The sequence below is a fragment of the Nerophis ophidion genome, linkage group LG13, assembly GCF_033978795.1.
Source record: "Nerophis ophidion isolate RoL-2023_Sa linkage group LG13, RoL_Noph_v1.0, whole genome shotgun sequence".
In the NCBI taxonomy this organism is placed as follows: Eukaryota; Metazoa; Chordata; class Actinopteri; order Syngnathiformes; family Syngnathidae; genus Nerophis; species Nerophis ophidion.
In genome coordinates, this window is record NC_084623.1 from 5,332,756 (window position 1) to 5,352,755 (window position 20,000).

The 20,000-nt window shown below is 41.9% G+C and overlaps 2 protein-coding genes across 3 annotated transcripts in view; one reads left to right on the forward strand and one right to left on the reverse strand.

The window, feature by feature from the left end:
* LOC133564154 (GRIP and coiled-coil domain-containing protein 2) overlaps nucleotides 1–20,000 on the forward strand; it is a 64,321-nt gene that overhangs the window by 42,143 nt on the left and 2,178 nt on the right. Inside the window, 4 exon segments of the mRNA XM_061918295.1 lie at nucleotides 1,038–1,253; nucleotides 2,839–2,978; nucleotides 12,250–12,451; nucleotides 15,320–20,000. The exon segment at nucleotides 15,320–20,000 is cut by the window's right edge and continues 2,178 nt beyond it. Coding sequence (XP_061774279.1) covers nucleotides 1,038–1,253; nucleotides 2,839–2,978; nucleotides 12,250–12,451; nucleotides 15,320–15,393 — 632 coding nt within the window. The 3' untranslated portion in view covers nucleotides 15,394–20,000.
* Nucleotides 5,331–6,694, reverse strand: tmem223 (transmembrane protein 223). 2 transcript variants are annotated; one of them, XM_061918294.1, is made up of 2 exons: nucleotides 6,417–6,694; nucleotides 5,331–6,314 (listed from the first exon to the last, which is right to left on the reverse strand). In XM_061918294.1, exons 1-2 carry the CDS (start codon nucleotides 6,519–6,521, stop codon nucleotides 5,412–5,414), a joined length of 1,008 nt encoding a protein of 335 aa, XP_061774278.1. In that variant the 5' UTR covers nucleotides 6,522–6,694; the 3' UTR covers nucleotides 5,331–5,411. The 2 variants fall into 2 exon arrangements, with proteins under 2 accessions (XP_061774278.1, XP_061774277.1); XM_061918293.1 differs by having other exon boundaries at nucleotides 5,331–6,694.

Consider the following 20,000-nt stretch of genomic DNA (forward strand, 5'->3'; position numbering starts at 1 on the left):
TGTCCTTCACACCCACTTTCTTCCATCCCATGCTCGGAAAACAAAATTACGTCCATCTCTAGCTATAAGCTGAGGCTAGCCAGTAAGACCAGGTGTTTTGGGGGAGGTATATTCTGAATACAATGAAGTCATTCCTTGGCGTAAAAAAAAAAAAAACATTCACTCTGTTTGGATCTTAGAAGAAGAAGCAAAGATTGAGACTGGAATTTATAACAATCTTTTCTTTTTGTCCACCACCTGGTATTGTATGTTCACCATAGTGTGAAGCAGCTAAATGTGTGTCTGCTGCCCCCTTGTGTTACATTTGGGTAAAACAAGAGAAATACATTGACCTGGTGGAGATACTTTTTTTTACTGTGGAATAAATACTCCACCCGTCCATTTTCTACCGCTTATTCCCTTAATACGTTTTATTCATATTCATGTTTTCAATATACTGGCAGTATTAGTCTTCACTCTAACTTTGATCAAGAATGACTTTATTCTTATTTCACTGTTTTATTTCCTCATCACAAACGAGAGTAAAGTATATTAGGGCTGCACAATTTTTTTTATTCACATCTGAATAGCGATTATTTTTAAGCCCGATTCATAATTTAAATAAAAAAATAAAAATAGTATCTTTTTTAATAAGAATTATTATTTTAAGTATGTTTTAAAGGCTAGCCAAAACGTGTAATCTATTTTTTTAAATTGTTCATTAAAAAATAATCTACTAATTATTACATTTACGGAATCGGTTTGAATTGAGAATCATTTTAAATCGAGAATCGGTTGTGAATGGAATTATCACTCTAGCAATGGGATTGAATCGTTAGGTGCCCAAAGATTCACACCCCTAAAATAGAGCCAGTCTTTAAAGCAGCTCTTTGAAAAGAACGGCTCCTCCTCGTGACTTTCAAAGAGCCGTAAGTCCCATCTCGAATCACCACAGCGTGTCATGAAAAAACAAGTGTCTTGTTTAATCATTATTACCATGGCACTATAATAGTACTGGCATACCATACAACCCTAGTACATTGTTTGTTTTTTACCAGGTTCCATGGTGGTCCAGTCTAGCCGGAAGTCTCTGGAGGCCCAGCGCCGAAGTACAGACCCGAATAATCCAGGGCTGGTACCGCTGGTCATGAGCGACCTCCAGTCCATGGCCAGGGAGGAAGGCGAGGGCATGGAGACCACGGAGAATGAAAACACCTCGCCTGCACTTTTACCTTCTCTGGAGCACCTCCTCACATTGCCAGACCTAAAACAAGGTACACCTCCTTGGTTTGTATGAGTAGTGCATCAGTTAAAAAGCTTTGTTAGAAATTATAGTACCGTATTTTCCGGACTATTGAGCACCCACTAAATTTTAGAAGAACAATATTAGCCGCACTGGACTATAAGCCGCAGATATACACTTTGTTAAATTAGTTATTTACACGGAAATATTTTGTAAATGTTTATTTACAAACCTTAATTGTTTCCAAACGCTGTCTGTAACAGGGCAGTAAAACGGCTGATCAAACAAAACAGAAGTCATGGTCATGGACTCACTCGCTGCGGTAGCTAGCTCTCCAATCAGCTGAACAGACTCAATAAGTCCACAGTGACGTTTTGGTGAATTTACCAAACTGAAACAATACAAAAGGAATGCCATTGTAAGTTAATATTTCTAACACAGACACATATGCAGTACAGGTCAAAAGTTTCGACACACATTTCAATGCGTTTTCTTTATTTTCATGACTATTTACACTGTCGATTATCACCGAAGGCATCAAATCTATGACACCTGTGAAGTGAAAACCATTCCAGGTGACAACCTCTTGAAGCTCATGGAGAGAATGCCTTGAAGTGAAGTGAATTTTATTTATATAGCGCTTTTCTCTAGTGACTCAAAGCGCTTTACATAGTGAAACCCAATATCTAAGTTACATTTAAACCAGTGTGGGTGGCACTGGGAGCAGGTGGGTAAAGTGTCTTGCCCAAGGACACAACGGCAGTGACTAGGATGGCGGAAGCGGGAATCGAACCTGCAACCCTCAAGTTGCTGGCACGGCCGCTCTACCAACCGAGCTATGTCGCCCCTTGCAAAGCAGTAATCAGAGCAAAGGGTGGCTATTTTGAAGAATCTTGAATATAAAACATGTTTTCAGTTATTTTACCTTTTTTTTTAAGTACATAACTCCACAGGTGTTCATTCATAGTTTTGATGCCTTCAGTGACAATCTACAATGGAAATAGTCATGAAAATAAAGAAAACACATTGAATGAGAAGGTGTGTCCAAACTTTTGGCCTCTACTGTATATGTGTTAGCACATTAGCTAATGCTAACGACGCTTGCTTCACTTCATTACGATAGAGCCTACAAATATGCATGACAACACTCCTATAGACCTCACACATTGTTTTAGTTATATTGTAAAACTTAAAAACGTTGCTTGGAGTGATGAATGAAAAATAATTTTGAGTAGAAACGCTATGGACAGTTTTACTTCTAGTTTAAGGCATTAAAACAGAAAGTAGATGTTCAACCTACAATACCAGCAGTGAGAGAACCCGTCCAACAGACGTCGCCATAGCACAAACAACAACACACTATCTCTGTGACTCTGCTTGTGTTTAATGAAAACTGAGGAACACAAAACATGGCCATTAGCAGAACATATCTGTAAATTAGCCACACCGTTTTATAAGCCGCAGGGTTCAAATTGTGGGAAAAAAGTAGCGACTTATAGTCCAGAATCTTTGGTAAATAATCTACAAGTGCTTCCACATCTTATTGCTGTGGACTCTTTTGAGTACTGTAGTGTGGTTTTTGGTTTAATTGTCTACTAATGAATGTGGGCCCCCAGAGCCCTTTGAGTGGACTGTGGAGCCCACCAAGGACGAGCTGAGCCACAAGCTGAACACGGCCACACGAAGTCTGGACCACATGAACGGCCTCCTGCATGAAACCGAGGCCACCAACGCAGTTCTCATGGAGCAGATCAATGTAAGCAAAACATCTACTTTAATGTATTTATTGTGATTGTTTTACATTTAAAACACTTCATTGTGGGCTGGATTATATCAATTGTGTATGTTTTGGTGTAGAGAGCCACACATTATTATTGACCTATATCAGTATTAGCCTTTTGTTTTTGTTCTTTTTACAACAGAACTTTGTGAGCCGCTGCAAAATATACACACAAACTATGGTAGTGGTACAACACCCAAAAGCAGTGACGTAGCATGTTGTGTAAATGGTAAATAACAAGACAACACAATGATTTGCACATCATTTTCAACTTATATTCAATTGAATAGACTGCAAAGACAAGATACTTAATGTTCACACTGACAAACTTACATATTTTTTTTTGCAAATAATCATTAACTTAGAATTTAATGGCAGCAACACATTGCAAAAACATTGTCACGGGTATTTTTACCAGTGTAATACATGGCCTTTCCTTTTAACAACACTCAGTAAAGGTTTGGGAACTGAGGAGACACATTTTTGAAGCTTTTGAGGTGGACTTCTTTCCCATTCTTGCTTGATGTACAGCTTAAGTTGTTCAACAGTCCGGGTTCTCCTTTGTGGTATTTTAGGCTTCATAATGCACCACACATTTTCACTGGGAGACAGGTCTGGACTACAGGCAGGCCAGTCTAGTACCCGCACTCATTTACTATGAAGCTGTTGTAACACGTGTCTTGGCATTGTCTTGCTGAAATAAGCAGGGGCGTCCATAATAACGTTGCTTAGATGGCAACATATGTTGGTCCAAAAGCTGTATGTACTTATCAGCATTAATGGTGCCTTCACAGATGTGTAAGTTACCCATGCCTTGGGCACTAATACACCCTCATACCTTCACACATGGTGGCCTTTACACTGTGCGCCTATAACAATCCTGGTCGTTCTTTTCCTCTTTGTTCTTTTCCTCTTTGTTCCGGAGGACACAACGTCCAAAGTTTCTAAAAACTATTTGAAATGTGGACTCGTCAGACCACAGAACACTTTTCCACTTTGCATCAGTCCATCTTAGATGAGCCGGCGGTGTTTCTGGGTGTTGTTGATAAATTGCTTTTACTTTGCATAGTAGAGTTTTAACTTGCACTTACAGATGTAGCGACCAACTGTAGTCACTGACAGTGGCTTTCTGAAGTGTTCCTGAGCCCATGTGGTGATATTCATTACACTTTTGCTTTTTGATGCAGTACCGTCTGAGGGATCCCTCCATAGTGTGCCGGCCCAGTCACATAATACATGCGGCTTTTACACACGAGCGAATGCAAGGCATACTTGGTCAATAGCCATACAGGTCACACTGAGGGTGGCTGTATAAACAACTTAAACACTGTTACAAATATGCCCCACACTGTGAACCCACACCAAAAAAAAATGACAAACACATTTCCGGAGAATCTCCGCACCGTAACCATACTTGCCAAACTTGAGACCTCCGATTTCGGGAGGTGGGGGCGTGGTTGGGGTGTTGTTAAGAGGGGATGAGTATATTTACAGCTAGAATCTACCATACACATATACACACTCATCTACTCATTGTTAAGGGTTGAATTGTCCATCCTTGCTCTATTCTCTGTCACTATTTTTCTAACCATGCTTAACACCCTCTCTGATGATGCATTGTTGTGTGGCATGCACTAAAGTGCTTTCATCAAATGCACTAGTCTGGAATCTTCCATCTCTCCCTAGCATGGCCCAAAACGTACAGTAGATGGCAGTATTGTCTTGTTTGAGTGTCACAACATTGCTGTTTACGGCAGACGAACTGCTTTACGGTAGACGAAAACATGATTGCTGTTGTTGTCGCGCTGGGCGGACGTTAATAAAACTGCCTAAAAATAAACCCACATAAGAAACCAAGAACTCACCCTCGATCATTCTACAGTTATAACGTCATTGGGCAGACACGCTGTTTATATTGTGGGAAAGAGGACGTGAACTCAGGCTGTTGACACGTCACACAGGTCCGCATGGAGCTGAAGGGGGCGTGGCCTCCAGCTCTGCCTGAATTTGGGGAGAAAATTTGTCCCCGGAGGTTTTCGGGATAGGCGCTGAATTTTGGGAGTCTCCCGGATAATCCGGGAGGGTTGGCAAGCATGACCGTAACACTCGATAAACACAACAGAACAACTACCCAGAACCCCTTGCAGCACTAACTCTTCCGGGATGCTCCCACCAAACCCCGCCCCCATCTCCTGAATTCGGAGGTCTCAAGGTTGGCAAGTATGACCTAAAACCGTACCAATATAAAAGTCGTAAAGTTTGTATCCCTAATAAATGCATGGTTCTCTGCCGCTGAGTAAACAAACAGTCCAGCCACTTTTTGGGGAATTTTGGCAAATTGTTTTTATTTGTAAGCTGTCACACATAATAGTTTGAATCAAGGCTGGTCAAACTAAAAAAAAAGGCAAATCAAAAGGGACGGTACGTTCCAACGGTTGTGTCAAACAGTTTCGGGTAGTTGACTTTGCCGTCTTTGTCCAACAGAAAGTAGAACTTGTGTCCTTTAATCTTGAGGGGGATGAAGGATGGGGACTCCTGCCTGTGAGCATAGCAGCTGACCTGGGACAGCGCTACCGTTATTTTACGCCCGCGGCCCATTCCCAGCGGCGACTGCGTAAAAACGGACACCATCCTGCCGCCCTGGTGCAACACCACCCGGCTGACTGAGCGCCGACAGAAGAGAAAGCCCAAGCCCACGATGGCCGCTCCCACTGTCGTGCATCCCAGCGTGAAGCCGTACTTCCAGGCGCTGGAGCCCAGGTTGACTTCCAAGCGCCACACCCCAAACAGGGTGGTGCTGCGCCCGGGCTCCGGCGTGTCTCTGAGGCCGGTGTAGGCCAGGTGGGCCAGGTACGTCCAGAAGAGGCACTGGCCCCCGCAGAAGAGAGACAACAGGCGGAAGAATTGCGTCTTGTCGTGCTCGAACAGGGGGACATCTCTGGGGGGCTGCGTGGAGGTGGAGAGCCCGCGGCGGGATGCGTGCAGCGTGGATGAGCCTCTTAGAACCCCGCTGGCTGCACACTTGGACCAACTCTGCAGCAATGAGCCTCTTAGAACCCCGCTGGCTGCACACTTGGACCAACTCTGCAGCAATGAGCCTCTTAGAACCCCGCTGGCCGCACACTTGGACCAACTCTGCAGCAATGAGCCTCTTAGAACCCCGCTGGCCGCACACTTGGACCAACTCTGCAGCAATGAGCCTCTTAGAACCCCGCTGGGTGCACACTTGGACCAACTCTGCAGCAATGAGCCTCTTAGAACCCCGGTGGCTGCACACTTGGACCAACTCTGCTGCAATGAGTCTCTCAGAACCTTGCTGGCTGCACACTTGGACCAACTCTGCAGCAATGAGCCTCTCAGAACCCCGCTGGGTGGACACTTGGACCAACCCTGCAGCAATGAGCCTCTTAGAACCTTGCTGGCTGCACACTTGGACCAACTCTGCAGCAATGAGCCTCTTAGCTGCACACTCATGCACCTTGACGGACGAAGTGCCGCGCACATTCGCGCTAAACTCATCTTGTAGATTAACACGTGTATTTATTTTCAAAAAAAATCATGAACGCCAAAGAATCCCGATCGATGTAAAAAGTACGTAGATTACTTCTATGTCAAGTGTGACTTCTTCGACAGCACGGGCACAGCCATGTTGGACATGTGACGTCATCGCGTAAAAAAGGACGGGAAGCGCCGCCAACCAAAAGTGAATGTTGCGCCTTTACGCAGATATTGTGTCCAATTTGGTCCGATTTCTGATATTTATATGATTCAAATGACCTTTTCTTCTATGCTTTTCATTCTCAGAAATAATGATAACATTTTTTTGTTAATTTGCTGGTAATGTTTTACTTTTAGCCTTAAATATGACACATCATGAGTCAGCAGAACCTTGTTGAACCTTCACACGCTCTTTAAACAAAAACCCAAACAAATGTCGGCTTCTGTTATTCCTCCTGTGCGCCTTGACACTTCCATTTGCGCCTATCATACATGCTAACTGCTAGCATTGTAGCAGTAAACACAAGGCAGGCATGAGCAATCGAGCGCCGAGATCCCATTATTATTATTATTGTTCACATTGTTTCATGTTCTTCATTCCATTATTTTTTGATATGATGAAATAGTCTTCATTCCATTATTGTTTGATATGATGAAATAGTCTTCATTCCATTATTGTTTGATATTATTCCTCATTTAATTATTGTTTGATACTATTTAATAGTCTTCATTCCATTATTATTTTATATTATATGATATTAATGCAATATACATATTCATAATGACTAATAATACACTAATACTACTTGCATGATTGTACATGTATACACTAATACTATTATTACTCCTGATGGGTGCTGGTTAGCGCCTTGCATGGCAGCTCCCTCCATCAGTGTGTAAATGTGCGTGTGAATTGGTGAATGTGGTAGTGTCAAAGCGCTTTGAGTACCTTGAAAGGTAGAAAAGCGCTATACAAGTACAACCCATTTATCATTTATCTGGGGATAGGTTGATTGGCTACACTAAATGGTCCCTAGTGTGTGAATGTGAGTGTGAATGTTGTCTGTCTATCTGTGTTGGCCCTGCAATGAGGTGGCGACTTGTCCAGGGTGTACACCGCCTTCCGCCCGATTGTAGCTGAGATAGGCGCCAGCGCCCTCCCGCGACCCCGAACGGGAATAAGCGGTAGAAAATGGATGGATGGATGGGTCTGTTAACTTTACTAGCTCCTATATATATATATATATATATATATATTAGGGGTGGGAAAAAATCGATTCGAATTTGAATCGCGATTCTCACATTGTGCGATTCAGAATCGACTCTCATTTTTAAAACATCTAATTTTATTTATTTTTAAATATTTTTTAATCAATCCAACGAAACATCCATCCATTTCCTACCGCTTATTCCCTTTTGCGGTTGCGGGGGGCGCTGTCGCCTATCTCAGCTACAATCGGGCGGAAGGCGGAGTACACCCTGGACAAGTCGCCACCTCATCGCAGGGCCAACACAGATAGACAGACAACATTCACACTCACATTCACACACTAGGGACCATTTAGTGTTGCCAATCAACCTATCCCCAGGTACACAGCAATACCATAACAATGCAATCCAATTCTAAAACCGAACCTGACCCAGCAACACTCAGAACTGCAATAAACAGAGCAATTGAGAGGAGACACAAACACCACACAGAACAAACCAAAAGTAGTGAAACAAAAATGAATATTATCAACAACAGTATCAATATTAGTTATAATTTCAGCATAGCAGGGATTAAAAATCCCTCATTGACGTTATCATTAGACATTTATATAAAAAAAAAGAACAATAGTGTCACAGTGGCTTACACTTGCATGGCATCTCATAAGCTTGACAACACACTGTGTCCAATGTTTCCACAAAGATAAAATAAGTCATATTTTTGGTTCAGTTAATAGTTAAAACTAATTTACATTATTGCAATCAGTTGATAAAACATTGTCCTTTACAATTATAAAAGTTGTTTTTGTTTAAAATCTACTACTCTGCTTGCATGCCAGCAGACTGGGGTAGATCCTGCTGAAATCCTATCTATTGAATAAATACAGAATCCTTTTGAATCGGAAAAATATCGTTTTTGAATCGAGAATCGTGTTGAATCGAAAAAATCGATTTATAATCGAATCGTGACCCTAAGAATCGATATTGAATCTAATCGTGGGACACCCAAAGATTCACAGCCCTAATATATATATATATATATATATATATTATAGCCTATTGAATGTGGAGTTTGTCCTGGTTCAAAATGTATATATTCATAGCAATAAATTTGTATTTGTAAATAAAATTATTACTTTTATTTCAGTTGTGATTTCTTCGACACCACGGGTCAGCCTTATTGGGTTTGTGACATCATCGTGTAAAAAGGACGGAGATAGCAGTTGATTAAAAATTAATTTTGTGCTTTTACGCATGAATTTTGTCGAGTGCGTCCTGATTATTATATATGATTGCCAATTACACATTGAACTTACCCAGATTAAAAAATTATGTATATATAGCAAGAAATTGTATTTGAAACTACAAGTCAAATGGTCACCACACCGTCTATTTATAGAGCACAATATTAAACACAAGCCATATTAAAGTGCTTTACAGAAAATAACAAGAAGGTAAGTTTGAAAAAATAAAGTTATCATAAGTCATAGGTGACGCGTTTCCTGCCGTCATCGTGTGGGGTGCAGTGCCGATCGATAGAGGACGCATCGTAACAGGTTTGTGTTTATTCTTTCAATAAACCTTTCGTCCTCTGGCCATTCGGTCGCGCCACTTTCTAGCGCGCGGGCTCTTCCTGCTGGTCGCGGCACACCTTTCGGTGTCCGGTGGCTGCGTCTGCTGCGGGCGCTCATCTTGCTCGGGGTCTTTCTCGTTGTGCTCGTGGTCGTTGGTTGCCGTGGTTTCCTCGCCTTTTTCTGCCTCGAGTGTTCCTCCTTCACCCCTTTTATGCTGCAGCAGAAGATGCAGAGATTGAGCACAGGTGTGTCGCTTACGCACCTGACTTGGCTGGCTGCAGCGTCGCTCCGAGTGCGTCCCGCCTCTACTCTCCGCCGCATGCCCCGCCTCCTGGCCGCCATCTCGGGGAGGACCGCCGTCTGTCTTAACCCGATGTCGGCTCCGCCTCTCCACACATATTTAAAGTCAGAAATTACATTCATAATCATTCAAATTAAAATCAAAGAGTGTAGATAAAATACTTTGAGTTGTTGTATGTACAATTAAATAAAATAATAATGATAATGAATTTGTAACGTACTTTACATCTGTTAAAATTTCATAAAGTGCTCGTCGGGACCCAGGATGGACCGCTCGCCTGTGTATCGGTTGGGGACATCCCTACACTGCTGATCCGCCTCCGCTTGGGATGGTTTCCTGTGGACGGGACTCTCGCTGCTGTCTTGGATCCACTTTGAACTGAACTCTCGCGGCTGTGTTGGAGCCACTATGGATTGAACTTTCACAGTATCATGTTAGATCCGCTCGACATCCATTGCTTTCGGTCCTCTAGAGGGGAGGGGTTGCCCACATCTGAGGTCCTCTCCAAGGTTTCTCATAGTCAGCATTGTCACTGGCGTCCCACTGGATGTGAATTCTCCCTGCCCACTGGGTGTGAGTTTTCCTTGCCCTTTTGTGGGTTCTTCCGAGGATGTCGTAGTCGTAATGATTTGTGCAGTCCTTTGAGACATTTGTGATTTGGGGCTATATAAATAAACATTGATTGATTGATTGAACTTATAAAATAAATAATAAAAAATAAAAGAAAAGGTAAAAAATAAAAATAGACAGAAGGTATTAGAAAATTAAAATAGAAATAAGAACACTAAATAAAACAGAAACAGTTGAAATAGAAATAAAAACATGAACGCACTGGATAAAACAGATAGGCAAGCAGTGCATTTAAAAACAAGAAGGCAGAGAAATTAAATAAAAGTTGTGCTAAAAAGGTGTCTTTTTAGTCCCTCCTTAAAACGGTCGAATGACTGTGGTGCTCTAAGATGGTCAGGGAAAGTGTTCCTGAGTTCGGGTGTGGTCGAGCAGAAAGCCCGGCGGCCCATTGTTTGTAAGTTTGTCCTGATGGCTTTGAGGAGGTTGGTGTTTGAGGAGCGGAGGTTGAGAGGAAGCTAGGTCCTTGAGGTAGGAGGGGGTGTTGCTGTAGATGCATTGATGTTTTCAGCCTGGATGTTTTCAGCCTTTTTCACATCTACTGCAAGACTCCTCCAGCATAAAACTGAGACGCAGCCTCACCTTGTATGGTCCTGACTCTGGGCACCAGCAGGAGACCATCTCTGTAGTTGTGGCCCTAAACAACAACCACATAGTGTTTATGCCACCATTGTAGCGTTTGTACATCACTTTTGTTTCTGGGTTTTGGAGTTTTAAAACATTAGGATGAATCAATCAATCAATCAATCAATGTTTATTTATATAGCCCCAAATCACAAATGTCTCAAAGGACTGCACAAATCATTACGACTACAACATCCTCGGAAGAACCCACAAAAGGGCAAGGAAAACTCACACCCAGTGGGCAGGGAGAATTCACATCCAGTGGGACACCAGTGACAATGCTGACTATGAGAAACCTTGGAGAGGACCTCAGATGTGGGCAACCCCCCCTCTCTAGGGGACCGAAAGCAATGGATGTCGAGCGGGTCTAACATGATACTGTGAAAGTTCAATCCATAGTGGCTCCAACACAGCCGCGAGAGTTCAGTTCAAAGCGGATCCAAGACAGCAGCGAGAGTCCCGTCCACAGGAAACCATCTCAAGCGGATCAGCAGCGTAGAGATGTCCCCAACCGATACAGGCGAGCGGTCCATCCTGGGTCTCGACTCTGGACAGCCAGTACTTCATCCATGGTCATCGGACCGGACCCCCTCCACAAGGGAGGGGGGGGACATAGGAGAAAGAAAAGAAGCGGCAGATCAACTGGTCTAAAAAGGAGGTCTATTTAAAGGCTAGAGTATACAGATGAGTTTTAAAGTGAGACTTAAATGCTTCTACTGAGGTGGCATCTCGAACTGTTACCGGGAGGGCATTCCAGAGTACTGGAGCCCGAACGGAAAACGCTCTATAGCCCGCAGACTTTTTTTGGGCTCTAGGAATCACTAATAAGTCGGAGTCTTTTGAACGCAGATTTCTTGCCGGGACATATGGTACAATACAATCGGCAAGATAGGCTGGAGCTAGACCGTGTAGTATTTTATACGTAAGTAGTAAAACCTTAAAGTCACATCTTAAGTGCACAGGAAGCCAGTGCAAGTGAGCCAGTACAGGTATATATGTATGTATATATGTATATAAAGGTATATACAGTATAGGTATATATGTATGTATATATGTATATAAAGGTATATACAGTATAGGTATATATGTATGTATATATGTATATAAAGGTATATACAGTACAGGCGTAATATGATCAAACTTTATTGTTCTTGTCAAAAGTCTAGCAGCCGCATTTTGTACCAACTGTAATCTTTTAATGCTAGACATGGGGAGACCCGAAAATAATACGTTACAGTAATCGAGACGAGACGTAACAAACGCATGGATAATGATCTCGGCGTCTTTAGTGGACAAAATGGAGCGAATTTTAGCGATATTACGGAGATGAAAGAAGGCCGTTTTAGTAACGCTTTTAATGTGTGACTGAATAAACTGAATGTTGCCAATATCTGTCCCATGTCGTACCTTGCAGCTGTTGAAAAGTGAAGTGCGGCGTTTGGAGCGGAACCAGGAGCGGGAGAAGAGCGTGGCCAACCTGGAGTATCTCAAGAACGTCCTGCTGCAGTTCATCTTCCTGCGATCGGGCAGCGAGAGGCAGGCGCTGCTTCCTGTCATCCACACCATGCTGCAGCTCAGTCCTGATGAGAAGAGCAAACTGGCTGCCATTGCACAAGGTACAGTCCTCACTGCACATGTTTGTGTGGGAACATCACACAGTGCACTAGTGCTACGCCATATAATCACTTCATATTCTAACAGTGTCAGTTACTCTTCAATGGCCATAAATAGGAAATATACTTGGTCAATAAAACCTCTTCCTTTTTTTTAATGAGAACTTAGGGCTATTTTAATCAAGTCAAGTCAGGTCAAGTCAGCTTTATTTGTCAATTTCTTTACATGTAAGACATACAAAGGAATCGAAATTATGTTTCTCACTCTCCCATGCGTAGACAAAAAGAAAAAGAAAACACAACAGTAAAGTGCAACATGAATATGTCTATCTACTAAAGTGACAATATATATAGTTCCTGTTGTTTTTAAATAGGATATGGATGTAAACAATGGGTGTTTCATCAGTAGTGCAAATACTTGTGATATACTTAGCAGCAGATGTGTGCAATTTTGCATAGTCATTTTTCTGTGGGTCATGGGGTTTAGAGTTCAGGTTATTCCTGGGAGGGGGATTTCAAAGTCCTGACAGCCTGTTGGATTGGGCTGAGGATTGAGGGGGTTGTTCATTATGGAGGTACTTGGAGAGCCAAGTCTGGGAACCACTGACACAGTGCATAACCTACAGGAGGTACAGTTGTAGATTTACCTCATTCTTGTGAGAACCCTGGTTCTCACCAGGTAGCATGTGTGCGCAGATAATACTGCAGCGTCGCTTTCTCTTTCAGACTTATCAGGTCTTACCAGGCAAAAGCTAACCCAGACACACAACCATTACTTTTAGACTCTGGGTTAGTTCTTATATATAACCCAAACCCACTGTACAAACCCCGTTTCCATATGAGTTGGGAAATTGTGTTCGATGTAAATATAAATGGAATACAATGATTTGCAAATCCTTTTCAACCCATATTCAGTTGAATGCACTACAAAGACAATATATTTGATGTTCAAACTGGTAAACGTTATTTTTTTTTTTTGCAAAATATAAATAACTTAGAATTTCCTGGCTGCAGCATGTGCCAAAGTAGTTGGGAAAGGGCATGTTCACCACTGTGTTACATCATCTTTTCTTTCAACAACACTCAAATGTTTGGAAACTGAGGAAACTAATTGTTGAAGCTTTGACAGTGGAATTCTCTCCCATTCTTGTTTTATGTAGAGCTTCAGTCCTTCAACAGTCCGGGGTCTCCGCTGTCGTATTTTACGCTTCATAATGCGCCACACATTTTTAATGGGAGACAGGTCTGGACTGCAGGTGGGCCAGGAAAGTACCCGCACTCTTTTTTTTTTTTACAAAGCCACGCTGTTGTAACACGTGCTGAATGTGGCTTGGCATTGTATTGCTGAAATAAGCAGGGGCGTCCATGAAAAAGACGGCGCTTAGATGGCAGCATATGTTGTTTCAAAACCTGTGTGTACCTTTCAGCATTAATGGCGCCTTCACAGATGTGTAAGTTACCCATGCCTTGGGCACTAATACACCCCCATACCATCACACATGCTGGCTTTTCAACTTTGCGTCGATAACAGTCTGGATGGTTCGCTTCCCCTTTGGTCCGGATGACGCGATGTCGAATATTTCCAAAAACAATTTGAAATGTGTACTCGTCAGACCACAGAACACTTTTCCACTTTGCATCAGTTCATCTTAGATGATTTTGGGCGCAGAGAAGCCGGCGGCGTTTTTGGATGTTGTTGATAAATGACTTTCGCTTTGTATAGTAGAGCTTTAACTTGCACTTGCAGATGTAGCGACCAACTGTATTTAGTGACAGTGTTTTTCTGAAGTGTTCCTGAGCCCATGTGGTGATATCCTTTAGAGATTGATGTGGGTTTTTGATACAGTGCCGTCTGAGGGATGGAAGGTCACGGTCATTCAATGTTGGTTTCCGGCCATGCCGCTTACGTGGAGTGATTTCTCCACATTCTCTGAACCTTTTGATGATATTATGGACCGTAGATGTTGAAATCCCTAAAGTTCTTGCAATTGCACTTTGAGAAACGTTGTTCTTAAACTGTTTGACTATTTGCTCACGCAGTTGTGGACAAAGGGGTGTACCTCGCCCCATCCTTTCTTGTGAAAGACTGAGCATTTTTTGGGAAGCTGTTTTTATACCCAATCATGGCACCCACCTGTTCCCAATTAGCTTGCACACCTGTGGGATGTTCCAAATAAGTGTTTGATGAGCATTCCTCATCTTTATCTGTATTTATTGCCACCTTTCCCAACTTCTTTGTCACGTGTTGCTGGCATCAAATTCCAAAGGTAATGATTATTTGCAGAAAAAAAAATGTTTATGAGTTTGAACATCAAATATATTGTCTTTGTAGCATATTCAACTGAATATGGGTTGAAAAGGATTTGCAAATCATTGTATTCTGTTTATATTTACATCCAACACAATTTCCCAACTCATATGGAAACGGGGTTTGTACATCAACCAACACTTTTAGCCTCTGGGTTTGTTTTTATTTTTCAGCAAAGACCCACTGTACATCAGCCAATACTTTTAGACTCTGGTTTATTTTTGATTTTTTAACCCAGACCCTCTGTACATTGAAATATGTGGGGCGGTATAGCTCGGTTGGTAGAGCGGCCGTGCCAGCAACTTGAGGGTTGCAGGTTCGATTCCCGCTTCCGCCATCCTAGTCACTGCCGTTGTGTCCTTGGGCAAGACACTTTACCCACCTGCTCCCAGTGCCACCCACACTGGTTTAAATGTAACTTAGATATTGGGTTTCACTATGTAAAGCGCTTTGAGTCACTAGAGAAAAGCGCTATATAAATATAATTCACAAAATACACATGATGTTGAGAAAGAAATCTGCAGGCTGTAACTGTGCTAACTTGGCCTCTGTGTGCTGTGCAGGTGAGGAGGAGGCGTCGGGGACTCAGGGCTCCGGCTGGTCCTCTTATCTCCACAGCTGGTCTGGGATCAGATAGATCACCACAAGACCGGTCAACAGGTTTGCTTTGGTAGAAACCTCCACTGGTATTCGGAAACAGGGACAAATGGCGTGAAGTCAGGATCTAAAAGAAGGGACCAAGGAATGTATGATGGCAAATGTGATGGAGAAAGGGAAAATCTTTGCATTTTGAATTCTTAGTGAAAAATCTAAATATAATTTACTTCATATTGAATGTAATTCATCTTTAAAAGGGAACTGCATTTTTTTTTCTACCAGTCACAACCTATGTGGTACAAAAACACATGTGTTTGTTTATGCATTCTAACTCATAAATAAATGCTAGCAAAAGTCAGCTAGGGTTCACTCTATCCCGCATATAAAGTGCTCTAAAAACATTTATATAACAACACTACGAATCATGGGAGACAACAAAGACCACTTTGGGACAAATGATGATCCAGAAACTTGTATTTTTGAGCCTGAATATAAGGAGGATGATCCATAGATTTTAGAAGATGTGTGCTAAACAGATGAAACACTAAGCACCATGTAGCAGTATTGCTAAGAGCTAAACAATATATAAACTAGCAACATAATAAAACAATCACTTACTGTACAATATCTGCTCTCACTGGGATGGAGACCGATGGGATGTTTATATCTTCCCATTTATAAAACAAGCGTCTTTTCGTGTCTTTAACCTCTTAAAGCCAAGCTGTTTGTTTACATGCTTTTTTAATTTCTATTTGATATTTGGGCTTATTGGACCCTAATTAGGATAAAAACTGATAATCATCTTTTGATATGATGTACTTAGTCCATAAGTGTTTGTGTACTTCATGTTTAGTGACATGCTAATTCTTATTTTTTAAATTTTTTTCCCAAAATCCATTGTATGTTATATTCTTCTGACACCAGCAGAATGCAGTATAAGTGTCCACATAAGCAACCATAAGACCCCAATTCAGTAGTGTACACAATTTTGGAAATAAGAGCTAAAAGGTGCTGTCCATGCATGTGGCCACTAAGCCTTTAGAGGTTTTAGTGCCATCTCCGGGTCTAAGTTGGATGTCAAAGTCCACCAACTTGGGGGTTTATGTCCACAACCTTCTACTATCCAGGTGAGAGGCACGATTAATCATCTAGAATTAACTTTCACCAACTCAGAGGCGATGCGGCGGCTCAACCTGTCTAGTTAACTCTCTGTGATCACGGCTAAAAAATAGTTTGTCTGCGTTAGCACTTATAATAACAATTACGCTGATAGTTGGTTAATATTCAGGTCACAAGATGTAAATAGAGTATAGTTGGCGGTTTATAGTCAGAATAGACTACTTCCATTACCTGCTTTGTTAGCTACCTGGTACTTGCTCTATTTTACGATTTAGAAGGCATGAGAAAAAGAAAACCATGTGTGTTCTTGTCTTACATAAGGATTGTGAATGGTCAGCAGAATGTTTAAAACCATGCAGTTCCCCTTTAAGATGGAGCTGAGGAGCTGGAAAAAAATGCGAGGAGTGTTTCTCAACCCTCGCTTTGCTCCTCTGCTTTTCCAGTCATTAAATTGCTGAGTTTGTCTCATCACTCCCAGCAAGTAAACATCTATTTCCTATTTGCCGGGTGTTTGAAAACGGGACTTCGAGGGACGCGGCATTACATAATCTTAGTGTACATTTTATATTCAATTTCCAGATCAATGCAAATTGGGGCGTACAACAGTGTAGACTTGAAAGAGGCCATATTATGCAGAACTACTTTTCATTTCTTGTTTTTGTGTATTTGGGATCTGCGTAAGTAGCGAAAATGTGAAATCAAGCCATGGAGGCATTGCAGAGATATTTAGAAAACAATGTTGATTTTCTTCCTACTTCCTACACACCAGACCTTTGACATTTGTCCAATTTGTGACAGGTTTGGCAATTAGCGGTGTATCCATAAATGGATAACCCATTGTCGTCAATAATCTTCTTTTTCTGTCCTCTTGTTGTGGAGCTGCCGCTGTGGTAGCGTACAGTTCTAACTTATATCGGTCAGTAGGCACGCTATGGACGTGCTAAAATTCAAATTAAAAGTTAAAGTCCCAATGATTGTCACACACACACACACACACACACACACACACACACTAGGTGTGGCGAAACTATTCTCTGCATTTGACCCATCCCCCTTGATCACCCCCTGGAAGGTGAGGTGAGGGTGATAAACACACCTTGTGTGGTGTTCGGGTCTGTGGCACCCGTTTTTCATTTTTTATTAAAAGAAAAATCATACAATTAATGAAATTTTCAAACTGAGCCTCAATGATTTTGGCTCATTTTCTGTGAAGAACATATATCAGAATACATATTTCATGAGCACACACTATACACCCAAAATCCCCCCCCCCCGCCCCCAGATGTCAGGGTCCACTGGACCCAGGGCTAATAGAAGTGTGGAAATTGATGTTCTGTGTACCACACACACACACAAACACACACACACACGAGGAGGACAGAGTGTAGGTACACAGAACATCAGAGGGTCAAATGTGCGAGAAAATGAGAGCAAACAGCGTTAACATACACCCTCCCCTACACATTTCTGTTACATATAAGATGACCCGGGGCTAAAAGAAGTGTGGAAATTGATGTTCTGTGTACCACAAACACACACACACACACACACACACTCACACACACACACAGCAGGCCTAGACTGGAGGAGGACAGAGTGTAGGTACACAGAACATCAAAGGGTCAAATGTGCGAGAAAATTAGAACAGACAATGTTGACATACACCCTCCCTGCACATTTCTATTACATATAAGATGACCCGGGGCTAATAGTAGTGTGGAAATTGATAATCTGTGTACCACACACACACAGCAGGCTTAGACTGGAGGAGGACAGAGTGTAAGTACACAGAACATCAGAGGGTCAAATGTGCGAGAAAATGAGAGCAGACAGTGTTAACATACACCCCCCCCCCCCCCCCCCCCCCTAAACATTTCTGTTACATATAAGATGACCCGGGGCTAAAAGAAGTGTGGAAATTGATGTTCTGTGTAACACACACAAACACACTGCAGGCCTATACTGGAGGAGGATAGAGTGTAGGTACACAGAAAATCAGAGGGTCAAATGTGCGAGAAAATGAGAGCAGACAGTGTTGACATACACCCCCCCCCCCCCCCCCTACACATTTCTATTACATATAAGGTGACCCCAGGCTAATAGAAATGTGGAAAGTGATGTCCTGTGTACCACACACACGAGGAGGACAGAGTGTAGGTACACAGAACATCAGAGGGTCAAATGTGCGAGAAAATGAGAGCAGACAGTATTGACAAACAATGTTGCAACCTTGTGTGGGAACCGCAGGTGCATAAAGACAAAAGAAGAATCCCTGTGGGATGCACAAACTGGCAGAGAAATTTTCTGTGCAACGTTCATATTGTTTTTACTCAGCCAGCGTTTGTGGGTCTGATGGACCCATCGCATTTTGTGGATTTTAATGCCTCGCCATCAAACACTTTTATGTTGAAATACTGAACAGGTGTTTAAACATCTGTTCAGTATTTCAACATAAAAGTGTTTGATGGTGAGGCATTGAAAGCCACAAAATGCAACGGGTCGGTCCATCAGACCCACAACCGCTGGCTGAGTAACAACAATATGAACATCACAGAAGGGTTATTAATCCCCAATTCCGACCCTTGATGCAGAGTGCCAAACAGGAAAGTAATGGGTCCCATTTTTTTATACAACAAAGAGAAAGACGCTGTCGAAGTGGAGGCACGTAAATAAGACCCGCCCACAAAACGTCAAAAAAGCGTCTTAAAACGGTCAGTAAAACATCATCTATGCAACATTTGGACCAAATAATTGCTATGGAAATCTTTTACTTGTTAAAAAATAAATCATAATATAACCTCTTAAACATTCTGTATATTTTTAAAAACAGTCTACTTTCTGTTTTATTTATTTAGATTCAGTTCAGGGTTTTGAATCCGTCCATTATTAAATTAAGGATAAATCCAACGGCTTATGTATGTTTATTTAAATCAATCAAAATATCTCCAGAGTCAAGTATTTAAATGAATTCAAGCGGAACTTCATCATTAACAACAGAAATAGTTTTAATAATCGACTTCCAGACGTGTTTTTTACACAATGTCCTGTTTTGCCGATTGTTTTCTGCTGTGATGCTTGATTAAGTTGTCATTTAATGACTGTGTGAACATTATGAAAGTTTATTATCCAGTATTTTAAAGATTTTATGGTCACTTTTTTTCTTTAGGGGCAGCTTTTTGTGATTCTTTCAGCATTATTTATTATATAAATGTTCCATGACAGGAAAACTATCAAGCAGTGTGTATAAAAAAATGATTGGGCATTGATGGTAATATGATGTGGTTTTGCTGCTGGGGTGTCCGAAGTCTGGACCGCACACAGACTTTTGTTGGCCTTTTGTCAGAAAAAAAATCAGCAATAACAATGGAAGAAAAAATATTTTAAAAAATTGGACTGAAATGGACAAGTCGCCACCTTGTCCAGGGTGTACCCCGCCTTCCGCCCGATTTTAGCTGAGATAGGCGCCAGCACCCCCCGTGACCCCAAAAGGGAATAAGCGGTAGAAAATGGATGGATGGATGGACTGTA

Coding starts and splice junctions, on each gene's coding strand:
- tmem223 (XM_061918293.1), bottom strand. CDS start 6,521: ATGAGTTTAGCGCGAATGTGCGCGGCACTTCGTCCGTCAAGGTGCATG.